The following is a 21,428-nucleotide window of genomic DNA, read 5'->3' on the forward strand; positions in this document are numbered from 1 at the left end:
CTTTCTTTCCAATTGAAGTTTATGTCCAAATGCAGTAACTTGCTAAATACTTTTTCTCAAATTGAACAACAAAAACTCATTACTTCAACTTCAATAAAAAATTATCCTAGTGCCTAGTAAAGGTGGTGTCACATGAGATAGTGTCGATATCTTGATTGCAGTCTTTGAAGGTATTGACATACTTCAAATGTGACATCAGTGGCAAATGAGGTGGTGGATCCCGGAAGAAAGCAAGAGTGTGCAAATTAGATTTCTGAAGGACTTGTGATCATGTGAATTGTCTGAATTTTGTAACGATGAAGATGGATTTTGTGGAAGGGTGAAGGAAATATATCAAGCTCTATATGGCAGTGATTTCTGTATTAGTAAATGGGAGTCCTTGTGGCTTCTATCTAGTACTGGAGGATTGAGATAGGGACATCTGGGGCCTCCCATTGAGCAGAGCAAAATGAGTAGCAGGGAGTGCATCTGAATGATTTCTAAACCAGCGCGAGGCGCTCTCGTGGTTTATAATGCAGAACGGCTGGCCCTCTTTTAGTTTTAATTAGTCTCAAGATTTCTACTTTAACACTTATAGAAATGAGGTTATTTTCTGTGAGATAAGCAGACAACATGGAATAAGTTGCAAATGTATCCAATTATAGAATTTGGAAATTTCCTATGACCTATCTGGGGAGATGTTGCAGAGCATCCCACTAGAACTATGCAGTATGAAACCTAATGTTTGGAAGGATGAACTATTGGACACAAGTGTTGAACTCTCTGTACTCATGCGACCACTTTCAAATTTTGTCCTTGAACACCTTCAAATCTTTTTACTCGAAAGTCCCCTTACTCATGTGGCGGCCTTTCCAATTCATTAGGTAAAACTTATTTTGTCCAGTAGCAAGAAACTAATAGCCTGACTTTTTGTCTAGTTATTGAAAAAAAAAATCCTGCTCTAGCAAGCAGCTATTGGATGTTGATACCAGTCTTCCAGAACAAAAATGTCTCATTGTACCTAAGGTTTGAAAGACTTAACTGGAAAATGAATCTGTAATATTTTTATGCTATGTATGATTTTAGTTTGATTTGGATTCAAAGAGACTCGGACACCCGGTGCAAATCAAAAAAATAAAAAATAAAAAATGAATCTGTAATATTTTTATGCTATGTATGATTTTAGTTTGATTTGGATTCTTCATTAGTGATGTGTTCTGTCCTCTAACCAAATCATGTTGCAATGGCAGTTCGGAGGATGCTTCTGCCTTCCTTGTTTCTCTACTTTTCGGATTTGGTCCACTGCTTGGCGGTGTATCTCTTGTTGCATTTGCTCTTGCTTTTCGTCTTCAGCATGCTCTCCTAACTGGTGTAGCCTGTGGCACAGCCTTCGTCCTTGGTGTATGGCGTCCATTGCAGCTAGTCTTATCATCAAAGATGGAGTTTATCCCCCTCTTCTCTCTCCTTGCAACAGGATTCTCACTTTCCCATTTTTCAACTTCTAGTGTTATTAAAATTGGAAGTCGCAAGAGGACTTCAGCAGATGCTTTATCTGCTGTAACAGGATTGCCAGTGAGTGGTCTCACTCTTCAGTCAATTTTGTGTTGTGCTGCAGTTGCCCTCCATGCACTATCAGAGGGGCTCGCTTTGGGTGTTGCTGCACCGAAAGCTTATGGACTTGGTCGGCACATGGTTCTTCCTGTCTCACTTCACGGACTCCCACGTGGTGCTGCTGTTGCTAGCTGCATTTATGGAGCAACTGACAGCTGGCATGCGTCCCTTTTAGCTGCTGCTCTTATTGGCTTCATGGGTCCTTCATCTGCAATCGGAGCCATACTTGCAGGTATTGACTACAGTGGTTTGGATCACCTTATGATGTTTGCATGTGGTGGATTACTTCCATGTTTTGGGAGCATTTTCAAGAGGGCAGTAAGCCTCCAAAAGCGGAAGAGCATAACAGGACTGATAATAGGCATTTTGTTTGCGAGTATTTGTCTAGCATTTACAAAGTTGGTTTGCTTGCATACGCCTTACTGTAACTCTGCACCAGAAGCTGTTAGGTGATGAAAGTTGAACAAATGATAACGTTTTGAATCAAAAAAGCTCTCGTTAACTCCGTTTGCGCGCAGCCTCGTGGACGTCAAACTTACTGAAAGCTGTTGAGTTGATTTTTGCAGCAAACAATTTACAAAAAGAAAAGCATAGGAAGTTGAGGAAAAAGATGGGATTGTCTATTGTACATTAGTTAGACTTTGTTTAGTTGGAAGTGAAATGTTCATTTCTAACCAGTACAGATTGGTAAGCCTTTTAAACATTAATTTTGAAGAAGTATATTATGTATTTAAATTTAAATATTGTAAGTTTGTAGGATGGTTTGTTTGCACTTTTAAACTGCAGAGTTATTTTATTTTTAGAACTTCCCTCGTGCAAGCAAGGAAAAAAAGCGGCATGAACCCTACTCTTTCACTGCTCGGTTTTTCTGAAGCTGTTAACTGGTTTCCTTTGACTGAACGATAGAATTCTGTCACCGCGCTCTACTTCCTTGGGGGATTAGAAGGATGGTCAGTCCTCTCTCCTTTGGGCCCTCTTTTTCGATAAGGGGAGGCCCCTATCTTAACTAGATCACGACTCATAGAGAATATTCCTACTTGGAAGTTGAGCTAGACCACCTTTGGTCGAGAAGTTAACTAACTTTGGTGCTTTCCGCACCCTGCCCTGTAGAGGGAAATTTACCAGTGAATGCGGTGCGGGAGTATTTCACATTGATAGCCTCCCACCTTTTAACATACATCATCTTCATCTTCACCTCTCATAGCCTCCATCTCCGTCACCCTTGCCCTTTGCCTGAGTAATTTCCCTGGATAGTCACCCATGTTTGGAAAATTACCTAGGAATATCACTTATGTTTGTTTTAGGACCACAATATCACCCAACTTTACCTCTTTTCCTCAAAATATACTTGACACAAAAAAAAAAACATTATCTTTCTCCTAATAGGATGCCATGTCACATTATTCCTTTTTTATTATTAACATTTTAAAAAAAAAATAGTAAAAAAAAATTACATAGCCCAAAAATTTCTACCCTAGTTCCGGGGGATTAGGCGGCAAATCCAAATATGAGCTCCTCCGATTCTTCAAGAAAATATGTGGCTTCCTCCGGTTTTTCAAGCGAGATAATGTTTTTATATGGGCACTAATGGGCAATGGCACCTTTTTGTTGAGTCCGAGCCAAAAGGACAATTTTTTTTCTTTAAAAAACAAAAAATAACACATAAAAAATAAATAACCAAAAGGGCAAAATCGCTCCTGACGGAGCGATTTTGTTCTGACAAAAATTGACGTCATTCTGCTAAAAGAAATAAAAATCGCTGCCTTCACAAAGATTTTCTCAAAAAAATATTTTTTCTTTAAAATCGCTGCTATATAGCAGCGATTTTGTTTAAGAATTTTTTTTTAAAAAGTTGGATTTTGTTTAAGAAATTAATTTTTAAAAAATAAAAATCCTACCCTTGCAGAGAATTTAATAAAAATTAAAAAAGAATTAAAACTGAAGCCAATGATTTTCATAAAAAGCTTTGTTTAAAAAAATCTTTACCCTTTCAGCGATTTAAATGAAAATTAAAACTGAAAACCGCTGCCTCGGCAACAATTTTTTCTTTAAAAAACTTGTTTTTTTTAAATGGCTGCCGCCAGAAATTTATGTAATTTAAAACTTGTTCTTTATGTTTTTTTTATATATAAAAACGCTACTATAGCAACTATTTTAAAGAAATAATGTTGTTTTTTTTTTTGAGAAAATCGCAGCTAATTTTTATTTCTTTTAACGGAACGGCGTCAATTTTGTCAAAAGAAAATTGCTCCGTCAGGAGCGATTTTGCCCTTTTGGTTAAGTTTTTTTTTTATGTGCCGTTTTTGTTTTTTGAAGAAAAAAAATGACCCTTTTGGCTTCGGACTCCCTTTTTGTTGATATTTTAATTCATTAGAGTAACAAGGTAACCATATTGTCAAACTACAAAGGATATAATGTTTTTAAAGAATTAAAAAAAATGTTAATAATAAAAAAGGAATTAAAAAATGTTAATAATAAAAAAGGAATAATGTGACATGACATCCTATTAGGAGAGAGATAATGTTTTTTTTGTGTCAAGTATATTTTGAGGAAAAGAGGTAAAGTTGGGTGATATTGTGGTCCTAAAACAAACATACGTGATATTCCTAGGTAATTTCTCAAACATGGGTGACTGTCCAGGGAAATTACTCCCTCTGCCTTCACTTTTACCTCTCATATTTTTTAGATAATATCTTTTTTTTTCATACTAAATACAAAAAAAATAAATAAGAAATCTACTTATTTTCTTAAAATATATTTTTCATCATACCGAACACGCCCTTGGTTCACTTTTTTCCTCTCTCCATAAAAAATCTCTTTGTATCTTTTCTCACTTCCTAAAATCTCTCCATTTTAGTACGGAAATCTCTTAAATTGTTTCACACGAATCATTGCAAAGTCTATATAGATATTTTAAAGGGGAATTTTTGCGTATAGCCACTCAAAAATAGTTTAATTACGCGTCATTGTTATAGTTTGTTAATTACGATTCATAGATGCATGTTAGAGGGAGGAGAGTGGCGAGTGAGATTGGGAGAGGGGGGAGAGAGTCGAGCAAGAGAGGGCAGAGAGGGAGTTCATATTTGAGTGATTTCTGATTATGAAGTGCAACTAAAGCAAGGAAACAAGATTGAAGAACCCGATCCATAAGCTTATGCTTTATAGTTCTTAAGTCTAGTTTGCTTGTACTGCGTTTTTATCGAGTTGTATCTTTAATTCTTTTTAGATCCAGTGAAATATAAACTGGAGTAGAAATAGAGTCTTCAAGTTGGGGTGATTTAAAGATTTGGGAACATAAACCCAAGAGGTTGTGTTGGAGTTTAGGAATCAGAGTTAGTTCCTAGGATTGCAAAAGTTGTAATCTAAATTCATAACTTGAAGTGGGGTCAACGATCTAGTTGAATGGGTTTTCTGCGATAAAATATTGTATCATTACTTTATTTGCTTTACATAATGTAACTACTGTAATCTGCAAATAAACATATAAAATATACATGTGTCCTTAGGCAAATCTGAGTCAGAATTCCAACATAGATACATCCAAGAAAAACGTTACATTGGATATAGTCGTGAGGGTCTTTTGAGGAAGATGAAATATTGCATGACATAGTTTGGAAAGGTATTTAACGTGGAACAATACATTTGAAGGGTTTATCTGCGGGTTCAATAATTTTCATGTAAACTGTAATTTTTGTATTTGTATTAAGAATTTTATTTAATATCTATAAATATTAAATTCAGAATTCAATTAGTGACACATGATGTCGCAATTCTAGAATTTAAAACCTTTAGCGATTGTTTGGTTGATACTTATGGCATAAAGGATAATAGTCCTGAAATTATATGTAAGTTTATTTTATCTCATGTTTGATTGAATTTTTTAATTCAAATTTTGCAATCTGAAATTAATTTATATCTCAATTGTGATATATATATTCTATCTCACATCGAGGGATTGAATAATAATCCTGACTCCTCAAAGTTTAAATTTTAATTCCGCTTCTAATATTTACCTTGTATTTGTTAATCACAATTCACATTCTTTCTTTTGGTTCTCTCTTATATTCTTCTACCGAATTCTCCATTTTCTTATATTGGTAGCTTTATGTATCACTCCCTTCTTACTTTCATTACGTCTTTGCAATACGATTGAGATATTTTATATTTTTAAAGCGTTACTAACCGAAGTTCTTTTATACGCACACTCTAATTTAAAGCTAGCTTCTTGACATTGAAGTTTTAAATGTAATGTTGTTGAACTACTAGCAATTTATAAGCATTAAATAGTACTCATAATTCATAAAACAGCTAATTAAATGGTAACGCGTTTAAAATTCTTAAATATCAATAATAATAACAACAACCAAAAGAAATGCAATTGCACCCCATGTGGATGGCGGTGTGATATTAAGTGAGTGTGAAATATAAAAGATATCCCTATAGAAAACTTTTTTAAATTTAACGTAAATTTTTAGTTTTGTTTTTGAATTATTTACGGTCTTAAAAATAATTTTTTACTTGACTAACTAAACTTACATACACCATCAATTTATCATATGACATTGTAAGTGGTCTCAAACAGTTAAACTCTTGTAGGAGCATGAAGTTCTTAATAAAAAGTTGAGAGAAGTTTTGAAAATACTCTTAAACTTGATGAGAATTTAGGGGTGTATTTCATTCATGTTGCAAGATGGAGGGTATATTTATGTTCAATTAATCAAGTAAACTGATATGTTAAAACTGTCAATAATTCAAAAATAAAAATAATAATTTACGTCGAGCTTATGATTCAAAATACACGTCCCCTCTGCTTGTGGGTCATGGAGGAAGGTGCTAATGTCAAGATTGCACTTGCCAAAAAGAGTAAATCACGCCAACAACCCCACAATTTTTTCTTAAACGCCAAAATTGGCCCCACAACTTTGGATCCCATCATAATCGATCTTTTTTTTTCATCTGATGTTTGGAGCCCATATTAGAGTTTGATTAAATTCAGATCACGCACTACAAGACTCATTCGGAGGTGACGCTCCCAACATGATTTTCTCCATACCCAGAATTCGCATCCAAAATCTATGATTTAAGGTGAAACACTTCCATCAGTACACCACAACTCATGCTGATATCATAATCAATCCTTAAATTCAAATAACACCAGATACGGTGATCAACTAAAGGGGACACTTCACCACTAGTTAATTAGTTATATTCACACTAAATCACACTACTTAATTAGATATGAATTTACATTATTTTATTATATACTCATAAATGATAAAAATGTATAGAAAAGATAAGTGATATATATATATATGGTAATGCTAAATGGCCAGAAAATTTGGACAGAATTTGGCCAGAAAATTAAAAAGTCTATAAATTTTTTTTCATTTTTTAGTTAAAAAGTATTAAAGTTAAAAGGATAAAAATGTTCAAAATAAAATAAAATAAAATAGGTAAAATATCATTCTGGCTAAATTCTAGCCAAATTTTCTGGCCAAAAAAAAAAAATATAGGTTGTATACTAGTATTCGTAGATCTATATACATATATATATTGTATTTATTGATCTACGAATACTAGTAAATTTAAAGAATTTGTTTGGTTTTTGACGTATGATAAACGCTAAAATTTATACAAGAGAAGAATTTAGCGGCTAATTAATAGAAAGATTTTATGACGCAATTTTCTACCGGTTAGCAACCATTTATTCTCTCGTTTTCCGCGTAACATAATTGAAAACTCCAAAAAAAACAATAACCAACTTCACGTGGATATCCCATAATAGTTTCAAATTCAAATATGTGTGAAAAAACAAATATTACAATTAAAGGTTACACGTAAATATTCATCCATGTTTAGTAAAAAATCTTCAATTTGAATTTAACTTTTAAAAATATTTCATTTTTAATACTCCAATAATGAGATTTTCCATTGCCAAAGTGAATATAATTAATTAATCAGACCCTAAATTAAGTATCAAATAGAAATAAATAATTCATGAGCCATCTTCTTCTTTGAACTATACAAAGTTGAAATATTTATATGAGTGAGTAGTATAGTATTTCGGATCAGGCTCCTCTCCATTTTTCTTTCTTTCATTTTTCCCAAGTTCTTGCTTGAATGTGAGACACATGGGCCATGGCATAGGTAAAAATTAACGGTTAAGATTTAATTGAATTAAAATAAGATACTAATTATAATTTAGATAATTAATAGTTCATAAGAAAAATGACAATAATACAATCATAACAATATATTATCTTGCCCATAAATATATTATTAAAAAATTCCCTTTTTCTAATCTTTTTCTTTCTAGTATTATCTTCTCTCTTTTTTTCCATAAATATATTATAAAATAATTTCTCTTTTTCTAATTTTTTTTCTGTGAGATTATTTTTGCTATTAATTATATGTAAACTAGTTTTAAAGAAAAAAAAATCAAACTTGCTATCTAACACAGTAACACTTGCTCAATTTAAAAAAAAAAAAAAACAAACGGAAGATAAATACTCGTAGGAAAAAAAATAGAAAAGAGAAAAGTTTTTATAATATATTTATGGACAAAATATTATATTGTTATGACTTATGATTATGTTATTATTATTTTTCTTATGAAATATTAATTATCTAAATCATAATTAGAATTTTATTTTAATCAATTAAATCTTAGCCATTAATTTTTATTTATATCATGTGTCTCACATCTAAGCAAAAACTTGGGAAAATAGAAGGTAAATGGAGAAGAGGCGGATCCTAGTATTTCATATATACTCATTTGACCATAACTTATTTCATGTAAAGTTTAATTAAAGTAGAATAATGCAATTAAAAATCTAATTAGTTTACTATTTGTTGCATGGATTACGGAGAAAAAAGTCATGTTCAAAGTTTCTAAAGCAACATAGGGACCTGTCTATTAGACATTCCGTCAAAATTATGAGTGCCTTGAATGGCTCCCTCACTTCTTTGTCCCCACCACTACTTTTCGATAAACTGGTGCGATCTGATTCATCTGAATTCAATACTTTCAATAGCAAAATATAAATATATAGGTAAGGTTTTCCTATTTTAATTATACTTTTATACTCTTAAATCAATTGTCATATTTTACTTCTCAAAAGTAATAATATATGAATTTTGATAAATATTTTAAAATTAAATTGATATGAGAAAATTTTGCTTTAATTTTTTAATTTAAATTATGAAATATTGAATTAATTTAATTTAATTTAGCTTCAAAACTTAATTGAAGTACCTCTCAAAAAGCATAATATGATATCTAATTTAGGACTAAGAAAATAATAGTTAATAGATCTGGGACTTATAGCTTTTACATAACTAATTTAGGACTAAGAAAATAATAATAGTAGTTAATAGATCTGGGACTTATAGCTTTTACTAATATATAGTAATAGAATTTATATTAAATATTTAATTTATAGATTTAAATATTAAATCTACTTTATTTTCAAAAAAAAAAGAAGCAAAATTCAATTGAGCAGTAGCTATTATTGGTGGATAATCTACTATATAGTGCTATTCAATTAGACAAAAAATCTAGAGGGGGAAATTTAGTTACATATCAAAGATACTTTAGAACTTGTAATTCTTAATATATCATAACATTAATATATTTATACTATATATAAGAAAAAATCCTTAAGATGAAATTAAATTTTCAAACTAGAAAATTTCCAATTTATTAAAAATGTCATTGATTTAAAAACAAAACCGATAGTAATTGTGGTGCACTAGTAGGAGTGTGTCACCCTTAACTAGAGGTCGTGGGTTCGAGTGCTGGTATGGAGAAAATCATGTTGGGAGCGTCACCCCTCGAATGGGCCCTGCAATGCGCGAGGGAAAATATATATATATAACATAGGGATATGTGAAGAACAGTAGTACTAAATCCTGTAATTCTTAAACCCTTTTATATAATTCCCTCTTACCTTATTCTTTTTTCTCCTCAGCTTCTTCTTCACTCTGCAAATATGGTGCTCAAAGTTTCAGTTTTGCTTCTTTTCTCATTTCTCTTCACTGCCTCTGCTGTTCGCCCAGCTCCTCCTCTTGAAGGTAATACTAATCTTACACATTCTGCTTTTAGTATGCTCATTTCCATTACTTGTTTTTGTATAAAAATGCAATCTTGAAATGACTTATTTTAGTATAAAAATGCAATCTTGTTTTAGTATATATTTCCAGATTTTACTCTATTGTGTTCAAGAATGCTTAGTTCTGAACTGCTTTTCACCTCTGTTTAGTGTGTCTACAGTGTTTCGACAGGAGGGTTCATATTGTAAAGCTCTTGTTTTTAGTTTGAAGAACATTTTGCTAGGATCTGTACTTTAATTAGTCTTGTTTGCTTGATGGGGGTTTCTTTATTTTGAAAGGTGTTCATGGGGTGGGAAAAAAGGTTGAGTATTTGCTCAAGAGAGCTTATTTTTTGTTTGAATGAAGAGTGATTTCTTGGATGTGTAGTTTGGTTGCAGTTAATGATATTAGGGAGATGTTCTGTTTTCAGGATTACTTCCAAATGGTAATTTTGAAGAGCTACCAAAGCCAAAAGACCTCAAGAAGAAAACAGTGCTTCAAGGTAAATATGCTTTGCCCAAATGGGAGATTAATGGCTTAGTGGAGTACATTTCTGGCGGGCCACAGCCCGGTGGGATGTACTTCGCAGTCGCCCACGGTGTCCACGCTGTGAGGCTTGGGAATGAGGCTTCAATTTCTCAGACAATTCCAGTCAAGAAAGGCTCTTTGTATGCACTCACATTTGGGGCATCAAGAACTTGTGCTCAAGAAGAGGTGTTGAGGGTGTCAGTGCCTCCTCAAACAGGAGACCTTCCTTTGCAGACCCTTTATAGCAGCAATGGTGGTGATACTTATGCTTGGGGTTTCTATGCCACCTCTAATGTTGTTAAAATTACCTTTCATAATCCTGGAGTTCAAGAGGATCCTGCTTGTGGTCCACTCTTGGATGCCGTTGCTATCAAAGAACTTTTTCCACCTCGCCCTACAAGAGGTACATCTCGATTACCTGGTGTTCCACTTATTATCATTATTTGTACAAAGTCACCGTTAAAGATGTGCTATTATTTAAGGGTGTATCAATCATAGGTGTATGAAGAAGTCTTGCCAAATGGATATTTTTCCTTATATATGTTTAAATTCTTATCTTGGAAAGAAATGGCTCAACAAAGCGGGTTGGACATAGGGGATTTGTGTAGCTTAACCCAACTAATTTAGTACTGAGTTGTAGTTGATTGATATATTCTCTTAAGGTTACTATATTTTGACTTTATTGCTTGTCGAACCCTGTGAATTTTGTGAGTAGGCGACAGCCCCAGGGGCCGGGGGATCCATGTACCTGCCATATGGAAGAAAAAAAATAGACTCCAAAGTTAAATGAGAGGATATTATACATTTATATATGTCTAGTATATGAAGGACTTTTGTTGGATACATCATACAAGTGCAAATTTGTTTTCTTGATTTTGATTTTTTGGTGTCCTGCAGTGAACTTGGTTAAAAATGCTGGTTTTGAAGAAGGACCTCACCTCTTGATAAACTCTTCACATGGAGTTCTCCTCCCTCCCAAGCAGGAAGATTTGACATCCCCGCTTCCAGGATGGATCATTGAGTCACTCAAAGCAGTGAAATTCTTGGATTCAGCTCATTTCAATGTCCCGTTTGGCCAAGCTGCAGTGGAACTTCTTGCAGGGAGAGAAAGTGCTCTTGCCCAAATCATTAGGACGGTCCCTAAGAAGGTCTACGCCTTCACATTCAGTGTTGGTGATGCAAAGAATGGTTGTCATGGTGATATGATGGTCGAAGCATTTGCTGCTAAAGAAACGTTCAAAGTTCCCTTCAAATCACAAGGCAAAGGCAGCTTCAAAACTGTTAGTTTCAAGTTCACAGCTATTGCAGACAGGACCAGAATTACTTTCTACAGCTCTTTTTACCACACAAAAATCAATGACTACGGCGCTCTTTGTGGCCCTGTTGTTGATGAAGTTAAGGTGACCCCTGTTGCTTAGGCTCTATAGAGTACTCCACAAAAGAAAGCGTTTGTCAGAGTTTTTGCAATGGTCTTATCATACTCCCCACTTATCAATAGGACCCATTTTGAGGCAATTCCTGTATTTTGCCTATGTAATTGCTTAATGCTGCTGTAAGAGTTGTGTACTATTTGTTTACAAAGGAAGTGTGAAACTAGTAGAGCTTCTTCTCCATTACTATGTGCACTTTGATCCTCATTCCTAAATTGATTAAGTAGTAGTGACATACAAAGTTGCATTACATTTCAAAGATTTTATGTTATCTGAAGGATGAAATATAGTAGTATTTAGATTACAAATCTCATTTCAATGGCATACTTTATTAGCTTTTGATTGTTCTTGATTAGCCACTTCCCAATCTTGTCATTAAAAAAGGTCTATCTTAGAGTTTTTGTGGGTTTCGAAACTCCAACATGTGACTTTTTCAATAACAAAAGCTGAAAAGTGGTTATTTGGGCATATAAAATCCAGGAATTGACATCAAAATGAAAATAATCCAGTAATTCCTTATGTAATGGAAGTATGCCATATAAATACCAACAGTGTCTCTGGCTTTATAGCCTTCCTTCAGAAGAACGAATTGTCTTTTGTTGAAGCTTAATAAGCTTGTAAATGTACCGCTTTGTCCTCTTCAGTGGCTGTAATAAAAAAGCCAGAAACAGCTAATTCCAAGTGGAAAAGTGAAATCACTCTTCCAGACAAACTTTAGTTCATCTGCATTCTTGATGTGCTTGGTGCTAAAAAGATAAAAGATCATGCAATTAAAAACAATACACAATAAGCCAAGTAATGAATATAACAGAGGATACTTCTGCTTCTTGAAATTTTATTAGTCCAAGATTCAGACAGTTTCTTTGACATACAGCTTTAAAAATTCAAAACCCTTGAGTATGTAAATAGTTAGTCCAATATACTATGGTATGTAAGCTTTTCCTCAGAAGAAGCAAAAATGTCTCGTCTTCTATTAAGAACAATCTTCTTGTAGTGAGAATGTTTCTCTGATACACTTGTTTCTGGGATCAATGGAACAAAGTTTTCATTTGCTGTCATCCAAAATTCCCACAAGACATTTCTCCATTAGAACTTCAGCATTAACCCAAGCATGGTATTTGTCTGAACCAAGCGTTAAGGAATTGCAGAACTTGATGAAAACAAAGGAAAATTCAAATTCTAACAACATGCCCAGTATAATCCCACAAGTGAGGTTGAGAAGGGTAGGATGTACGCAAACCTTACTGACCTTTGTAGAGTAGAGAGGTTGTTTCAAATAGATCTTAGGCTCAAAAGTAAAGTAGCCAACACACGATTGTGAGAAAAATAAGACAGCAAAAAGAGTAAGATACAAAACAACTGCAACAACAAAAAGGAATACACATTGAAAAGTAAGAAACTACATGATAACTAAATAATACTACTAAAAAGGAGAAGAGGAGAGGAGAGGAGGAGGCTAGCCACCTGCCTTGCCTCTCCCACACAAAGAAAAATCAAATCCTAAACAAGGAATACTAATTTTGCAGATTCTTAACATCAGTAAGTTCTTTGCTCAGGCATTCATCAGACACCATATAAGCAAATATATCCTTATTGCCTTTGATCTTGGCTTGGAAATTTACGGCATATCACCCTATGACCGTTGTTAATCATTTTTTTCCGAGCATCTCGACTAATCCACCAGGCAGTCTATCCAACCCACAAGGCATAGGTCACCAAGTTAATCATGCCGATTAAAGTTGGAGCACATGGGCTCGCACCAAGTGTTGTAATTATGATTCAGAAGCAGAATTTCCAGGTTGTTATTCCCATGCTTCAACCACTAGAACATAGACCATTCTCTTGGTGACAAGGACCATTATTAACATAGGTTTCATAATTTCTATATGTTTACTCACTCTCTTTCAAATTCCTCTCTCTCTATCTCTCAGCAGGGAGGAGAGGATCAGGGCAGAGTGAGGAAGCTCAGGGTAACCTTAGCAAACTATGATATGGCAGGATTTGTGTGGAGGGAAATAACATCTAAATGGTACTTATAAAGCCTGGTGTCATATTACTAATCATGGCATTCATATTTCCTATATGTTCTCTCTATCTCTATCTCTGTCTTTCTCAGCAGGAAGGAGGGGGTCAGGACTGTGTGAGGAGAGTCAAGATAAATTTAGCAAACTATGGTAGGGGAGGATTTGTGTAGAAGGGAATAACGTATAAATGGTACCCATGAGCCTGATGCCAATATTGCTGGACCATCAGCAATAGCAGAAGAGGATCCACTTTTCTTATACTGTGTATAACCAATCCGAGAACTAGTAATTGTGAACAGATTCGATATGAGGATCCTGTTAAATTCTAGTTGAATCTAGTACCATTATATGAGTTTTATCAACTACAAAAACAACAAGAGGATACTAAACAATGCCGTGCAATCTTTTCCTACGGCCTTCATCAGCATGTCTACACCTGAAAAGAAAAGTGCAAGCTAGTCAAATAAATAACATTCATAACTAAATACCAACTAAAAATTTCCTTTGGTTATAGCTAAAGTAATCTATTGAATGCATGACAAGTTGGATAGCTAAAACACACAGAAATTCTGATGCATGAGACTAAAATAACAGCACAGAGAATTGACAATTATCTTCGAGTGCAAACAAATTACAAGAGGTGGAACGTGGGAAAGGAATAAGGAACTTCTTATGTATGCTTCTGTCAAAGCATCATTTAAAATTTGAAAGTGAAAATGTCACATCAGTTGATTTCACAGTTGTAAAACTTCAGCAACAGTTTAAAATCAGAATTTTTCCATTTTACAAATTCCAAGACAGAAAAAATAGGTCAAAATATTTTAGGAAATCAAAACCTCTGTCATGTCAAATATAATAGAAATATTTTGAAAGAATTTCAAGTTCTTAACCATTCTGGAATCTTTACCAGCAGTCTGGTATATCATCAAATCCATAAACATGCCTTTTTTGTTGCTACACATAATGGAAGTTGAACTGCAAAGAATCATGAAGATGCCAGCTACTAAGAAGCCTAATTTCCAGGCTTTAGAAGGAATGCTATTTAAGATCCAAAGTGCACAATCTGCCCCCAGCCCCTGATACTTCCCAAAGAAAAAAGAAATGGAAAAAAAATGCTTTAACAGACAATGACTTCCGAAATGAGGACACAAGGAAATCAGGAAATAGTAAGGTCAGAAAAGATTGTCCCAGTGGTTCTCTGACAATGTTTACAGAAGGGAATTCCTAAGGCAGAGGATGAGGAAGGTGGAAGGATGTATACTTTTTCAGATGAGGTAAATATGCTGGTTTCCTAGGTCTGCCTTCAACGCAACATACATCTAATTCTATAATTTACCGCTTACTGTAAGCAACATTTAGCATACAAATTAGACCCACAAACCTCATGCCACCCTCCACCATCCCATCCCTTCCACATCCTCTTCATAGAATCAGGGAATGAGAAGAAGTCACGTTCACAGTCAAGTCTCGCATGATGATATACATGTAACAGAGATCATATCTTCAAAAACATGAGATATAGTAGTCACATCAGATTATCTTCAAGTCAAATCAAGATGATTAAATCAAAGGGACGACGAAGGTAAGACTTGGCCTTTGCATTCATGAAGGAATATGCGTGAGAGATATGGCAGTCGTGTACATCTCTTATTCTGACAGTAGTTGTACTTGCTACATGAAGGTTTGCATTTTGGGTTTCTCTTATTGATGCATTTCTTTAAGTATAGTACAACTTCATATCATTTACAATGAAGCAAAAAAAAAAAAGGCATGCAAACTCACACTCATAACTGTATGTTACTAAGTTGACAAGCTGGCAAACTCACACTCTTAACTGCAGCATCAAGTATATTTGTGGAGAAAAAAATTATTAAGATCGGAATGCATCTTTCACATCATCTGGAGCAAGGTATAGTAGAAAGCCATGCAGAAGAAAGGGACAAGACATGATTTCCATAACTGATTAATGAGATGGAGCAAAGCAAGCGTTGATGCATACCTCCTGGGTGAAACTTCATGTATGGTGTTATATTGTAGACATTCCCTTTAAGAACAGTCCACATTGCTTCTGCATTTTGGTGTTCCTTAACTTCATCTATTGATATAAGTCTCTTGTTGGACTGTCCTTTCAATCCTGAACAATAGATACATGATGACTGGAATAAGAAGCACTAGAAAGAGAAGCTTCATAGGAGGAAGCCAATCGTGTGACCGACAATTATGCACTTAAAATATGTCAGGATTTAGGTCATAAAGAAGTTCTCTCAATTCATATTATGTAGGATAGAAAATTGAATCGATGGAATACAATAAGCATTGCATTGTCTATTTATTGTTTACTCTACTTCTCTTATAAGAGAACTTTTTAGCCATGTAGTAGACCAGCCATAGTTATGAGTGCTATAAACTTTTAATCTTGGTTCAGTGCATTCAAGGCATCAGAAGATTCATTCCAAGGACATATAAAATGAAAATTACAGCAGTGCAAGCTGCAATATACCGAACTTTACAATTCCATGCTGTGGAGTAATAGCCACTTCTCATTCCCCACTAAAGCATGTTTTAGATTTGAGGCTTCGACACTTAAATGACACAGGCTCAACTTTTTTGTTTTGATAAGTAATCAAAGATTTTATAAACGCTTGCATTAAGCCAGTACAAGATAACATAACTCCAGATTGTGCAGATCCCCTATTGTATCTAAAATTGCATCAACATCCTGTACAATAACCAGGATGCACCAAAAAGCTAGCAAAATAAGACCTCTTTTTTTTAAGGCTATATAAAATGGCAGGCTCAACTTCACTTGTAATTAGACAGTAACATGTAGTATTATTTTTTTAATAAAACAGAGTCATGTATTAACACAATATCATCTACAAACTACAAGCATCATGCATCGTGGAACCTCATTCCACACACTTAAGGACAGGAACTTGTCCAAAGCTTGTACATGCGATAAAATTTTCATATCACATGACTTTCTAGAGGACCCTTAATTTACCATAAAAGACAAACTATTCAGTATTGGAATGAAATGTCCCAAAAATAATGTCGCATAGGTTAAGAATATTCATATCGCTTACTCCAACTAGTTAAAAGTAGAGGGATAATAGTTCAATTGATTGATTGATATCGCATGATCTTCTTAAGTAGTTCTTTATTCATCAAAAGCCTCTTAAACCAAAGGTTTGGCATTTCTTACATGGCCCGTAGGATTCCTAACCAGCCTTGGTGTCAGAACCCAATAAAAGCTCATGAAGTTCGGTTCCAATCCTCCCTTTAAAAAATTACACAACGTTGCATGTGAAGCCTGGTAAATAGGTGTGACAAGGATGAAGTGCATCAATGAGTTTTCTGGTCCATTATCAGACAGGACTTTTGGGCTTTGATGCCATTCAAGCTCAGAAAGGATACAATATCCAGTACTAGACCAGAAACTCACACATCCACTTCTTACCTTGTGTTACCTAATAGATGTAATGTCAAGTCTAGTTGACGTATTAACTACTTTTATAAACAAAAGGAAGTACGAAAGTGTCTATGCATAGAAACAAAATTGAGTTGTTTCAAACTGATATAGAATAATGCAAACCAATAATACTTCTCCATTGTTCTACAAATCATTCCACGTATGAAGTACTTATACGTTCATTGACTATAAACTGTATAAAGCTTGCAGATATAAAGCCAACAGGCACACTTAGAAATGTATTTATTCCCAGTTTTTATTCTATCCTTTATCAATATGATTAAAAGAATGACAAATTTCATCAAAGAGTAGAAAATTTACACCAAAAGATTCTTACCTGCAAGGTCAGGATGTGTTCTTGTAAGCTTTAGCCAGTCCATCTGACTATAACCCTTCTCATAGGGGACCTTGGCTCGAGCTGCAGGCTTCCTAGCAGGTTTTATTTGCTTCTGATAAGTTGGGACTGAAAATCCACCATCTTTTGATGCCACTTGACCAGAAGTTCCACTTGCTTGCTTGCCTGGAGATGTGTCTATAACAGTGAAAGACAAAGAACCAACTGTTCCCTGCTTCTTTGAGGTAGTAATGTTGCCCAATTTACCTTCCCATGGTGCACCATTACTTTGACTAGTACCATCATTATTTGAGGGCTCATCTTTTATTCTAATTTCACTAATATCTTGAGCAATCTTCTGTGCATCCACATAATCTTGATTATCAGGTGCACCAACCTAAATAGGCAAATTAATCTTTCAAGTTCAATTGATAAAGGGGAAATTTAACTAGGTAATACAACTTGATCTTCAAGCATAAACATCTCAGATGTCCTTCATTACAAGGTGTAATTATGGCACGCACCTGACAAAAAGTGAAATCATCATCATTAGCCATTACTAGCTCAGCTGGGCAATGACACAAACCAAAAAGGTCCTCTCCAAGGAATCTGGTGCAAATAAAAAAGTTAAAGTTAGATTGATTTTGTTCCGGAAATATTCAATCACCAACTATAAGGTAGTAGCATTAACACCCAAGTAGCGTTTGAAAACCGGGGTAACATTATAGTAATTGGAGACTTTGCAATTTTTTATGTCACAAAATAAAATTGAACTACCAACAAAAACATAACAAACTACCCAATAGAATATAAATAATGTAAAGTTAAAGATGCCAACATAAGAAAAACACTATTCACACTGCCCAACATCACACTAGAATTTAAGAATGTATTAGTATTAAATTCATAAGAATAAAAGAAAATCCTTGATCAAACAAATGTTTACACCAAAACAAAGGTCAGTTCCTCTTCCTTTCCCATTTATGGCCGATTGGCTTCAAAGATAAAAGGGATTGAGAGCTTTTATTTTGTCATAACTCATTCATTACAGAAGACCATGTCATTCTTCTAAAATTGTAAATTTGTAGTTAAAAGGCACAGTACTTACAAGTTGTTCTATGTCCTGTAGAGTGATATGACTGCCCCATATAGCTGACATTAGTATTTATATTTAAAAAACAGAAAGAGGAACTCTTAGGTTAGTAATTATATGGGGTATTGATCTCATGAGTAAGAATCACATCTAACTGACACGGCTAAAACACCCAGTGAAATCCCATAAAGTGAGACATGCATCCCTCTACCAGCTTAAAATTCTTGTGTGCATTGTGAAAATTGAAAACTTTGAAGCTGTTTCAGTTAGTCTGGTGTTACTATCTTTTCTTTTCGGCCTATTGAGATTAAACTGGAAAGAGTACTATATCATTTCCCCTGGTTCTTCATCACTGCTTTCTATAATACTATTTGTTGGAACCTGAAACAGATATAGAGTCTCCAAATAAAGTAAAAAAAAAAACCAAGCCTTCATCTCACTTTTCCCTTAAAAGTTTTCCCCTTAGTTAAATTGGAAAGCTCTGTTGAATGTTGATTGCTTACTTGTCTTGAGAACAGAATAGGTTGTGTCTTATCTTTGGAGTTTTTTATAGCTTTAAGTGGCATCCGAAGTTTCTTGATTATTCATTATGTAAGCATTTTTTAATAAACCAAGCCTTTCGGTTTGAAAGAATCTAGGTGATCCAATCAGATGATAAGATAGAAAAGAAGGTTTAATGCTTTTCTATATACTAACTTTGCCCTAGCTGGATGAAATTTCCTTGACTAAGAAAATTAAAAAATTTAAGTCACTAAAGGGAATCATCTCTACTAAGAGTGGTGATTCCTCTACTTTTTTCCTTCACTTTAACAAGTTAGATTTTTTTTCATAGCAAATGAGTATATGCATACCATGTGTGCTAGCATATATATTTACTTCAAGAAAATACTTCCAATTATTGGCGTATCCTGTGAGATCAACTTTAAGGTAATGCCAATGTAATAATGTAGGAGCAGACATGAGGCTTTTGGCTATTTAGACTCAACCCAGTGAGTTGTTGGCTAGAGATACTATTCCTATTGGCCGTAGGGAACGGTTGTGTATACGATGTTTCTTTTACGCATCTAAGGAGGATGAGATGAATTGTGATCCCCCCCCCCCTCTGTTTGGCAGTTCAGGCAACTGCATGATTTATATTTGATTAGCAAAGACATACACAATGGAGATAATGCTTGAAACTGATGGTCCATAGATTCCTAAATCATATGGCTGGAGTAGTATTAAAGTTCAGTTTGCTCAAGTTCTGAGTTCCTGCCAAATTTCTTTTATGTACAAGGACTTTCAATCCAGAAGTTGGCACCGAGTTTTCTATTATTACTTAAAATGTTTTTCATTGGATACACACTTTGGCAGTCGATTACAGAAGGCATTAAATATGACCTTGAATTTTGATCATCTTTAGAGTGTGCAAGTAATGGGCTCCTTTGATGGTTGGAGTTACCACTACCTCGTGTAGGTACAAAGGCTATTTTTTAAAGACCCTCAACTCAAGTAAAGGAAGAAGAAAACAATGAAGAAACCATAATGAAAATAAGAAAAGCAGTGTAAAGTCTACAAGAAAGAAACAATAATTATATATGGCAAGAACTACAAAAGGTACGACTAGTACTACGACAGGCACTAACAAGACTAAACCTTTGCAAAGCAAGACAACATTCTACCCCTACTAACCTTCTACCCTAATACACGACCCCCACTCTTTCCTATCTAGAGTCAAGTCCTCAATACTATGAAGCAGCATCACATCTTGTCTAATCACAATCTCCCCAACATATAACAAAAATTAACTAAAAACATCCAATAAAACCATGACCTTCATACCCATTTAAGAAGATGAATTGTTCAAAATTTCCAACTTGTTACTTTTGGAATTCCAGAAAAAAAAATCACAACATTGGAGTATTAGTTTGATCTCATTTAGATGATATGCATATAAGTCTCAAGCTCAACCAAACACAAGTAATCACTAAAAGGATCGAATTTTTCACCTATCAAAACTTGAAGGAAACTCTAGCATCACTGACTTAAATTAATCACATTTAGCTGATCCTCAAACTCACCCCCACCAATAAAAAGATAAACTTTGCACATATGAATCAACCAATCAACTTCAAGAAACTCTAAATATCACATTAGCTGAAGAAACCCATCAAAATCCACACACCCAATTGCCTATAATCATTAAAAAGGCTCAACTTTTCACCAATTAATCAATTTTAAGAACCCCCAACACATATACAATCAGAAAGACTAATAATAACAATTCAAATTATCAAATTCACCTGATCTTGAAGGGCTGTTTTTCCCTCCAATTCGCTGCTTGTCGGAGCCGACACAACGTTCGTTCAAAGATGATGGGCAGTCGGACTACCTACGCTACGTTACAATCTTGAATTTCTTCTGATTCCTTGCATTCAGTGTGGTACATTGTGCACAAAGAGGAGTACCACCGACTGCCCCTTTACTTTTTAATACTAAACTAATAAATTTGACAAATTGAAGTTTTTCTTATTTTCCTAAAATAATAAAATTGAAGAAATCGAAATAAAGAAAGAAAAGAAAAAGCAGCTAACAATGATTTTAAAGTAAGAACATATTATATGTTCAGTCTTGAAAAAGTAAGATGATCATGTTTTCCATTTTTATGGCTTCAATAGTAATTTTAAGGAAAAAAAATAATTTTTTCTCTTACCTCTCTTTCAATGACGAACTGAAAATGAAATTATTCCAATGAAGATATTACTTGCAAGTTTAATATTTGTTAGGTTCTGAAGGATGATTAAGGCGTCATGCGGAAACTTACAAATTGCAAATCATATAGTTGATAAATTAGATAACAAAAAACTTATACTAAAAACATAATATT

At 34.2% G+C, this 21,428-nt stretch overlaps 3 protein-coding genes across 4 annotated transcripts in view; 2 read left to right on the forward strand and 1 right to left on the reverse strand.

Annotated features, from left to right (window-relative positions):
• The window catches only part of LOC125853512 (putative zinc transporter At3g08650), an 11,136-nt gene extending 8,822 nt beyond the window's left edge, over positions 1-2,314 (forward strand). For both annotated transcript variants that reach the window (XM_049533211.1, XM_049533210.1), the window contains exon 6: positions 1,230-2,314. In XM_049533211.1, coding sequence (XP_049389168.1) covers positions 1,230-2,043 — 814 coding nt within the window. In that variant the 3' untranslated portion in view covers positions 2,044-2,314. The remainder of the gene's footprint in view (positions 1-1,229) is intronic.
• A 7,160-nt stretch (positions 2,315-9,474) lies between these two features.
• LOC125853519 (uncharacterized) lies at positions 9,475-11,637 on the forward strand. Its single transcript, XM_049533234.1, has 3 exons — positions 9,475-9,663; positions 10,112-10,612; positions 11,107-11,637. The coding sequence occupies exons 1-3, from the start codon at positions 9,582-9,584 to the stop codon at positions 11,625-11,627; spliced, it is 1,104 nt and encodes a 367-aa protein (XP_049389191.1). The 5' UTR covers positions 9,475-9,581; the 3' UTR covers positions 11,628-11,637.
• Positions 11,638-12,438: 801 nt separating this feature from the next.
• LOC125853523 (cytochrome b5 domain-containing protein RLF) lies at positions 12,439-21,008 on the reverse strand. The gene is made up of 6 exons (XM_049533237.1): positions 20,845-21,008; positions 17,994-18,078; positions 17,473-17,866; positions 15,663-15,797; positions 14,049-14,099; positions 12,439-12,761 (listed from the first exon to the last, which is right to left on the reverse strand). The coding sequence occupies exons 2-6, from the start codon at positions 18,024-18,026 to the stop codon at positions 12,685-12,687; spliced, it is 690 nt and encodes a 229-aa protein (XP_049389194.1). The 5' UTR covers positions 18,027-18,078; positions 20,845-21,008; the 3' UTR covers positions 12,439-12,684.
• Between the last annotated feature and the right edge of the window lie 420 nt (positions 21,009-21,428).

Source organism: Solanum stenotomum, chromosome 1 (genome assembly GCF_019186545.1).
Source record: "Solanum stenotomum isolate F172 chromosome 1, ASM1918654v1, whole genome shotgun sequence".
Lineage (NCBI taxonomy): Eukaryota > Viridiplantae > Streptophyta > Magnoliopsida > Solanales > Solanaceae > Solanum > Solanum stenotomum.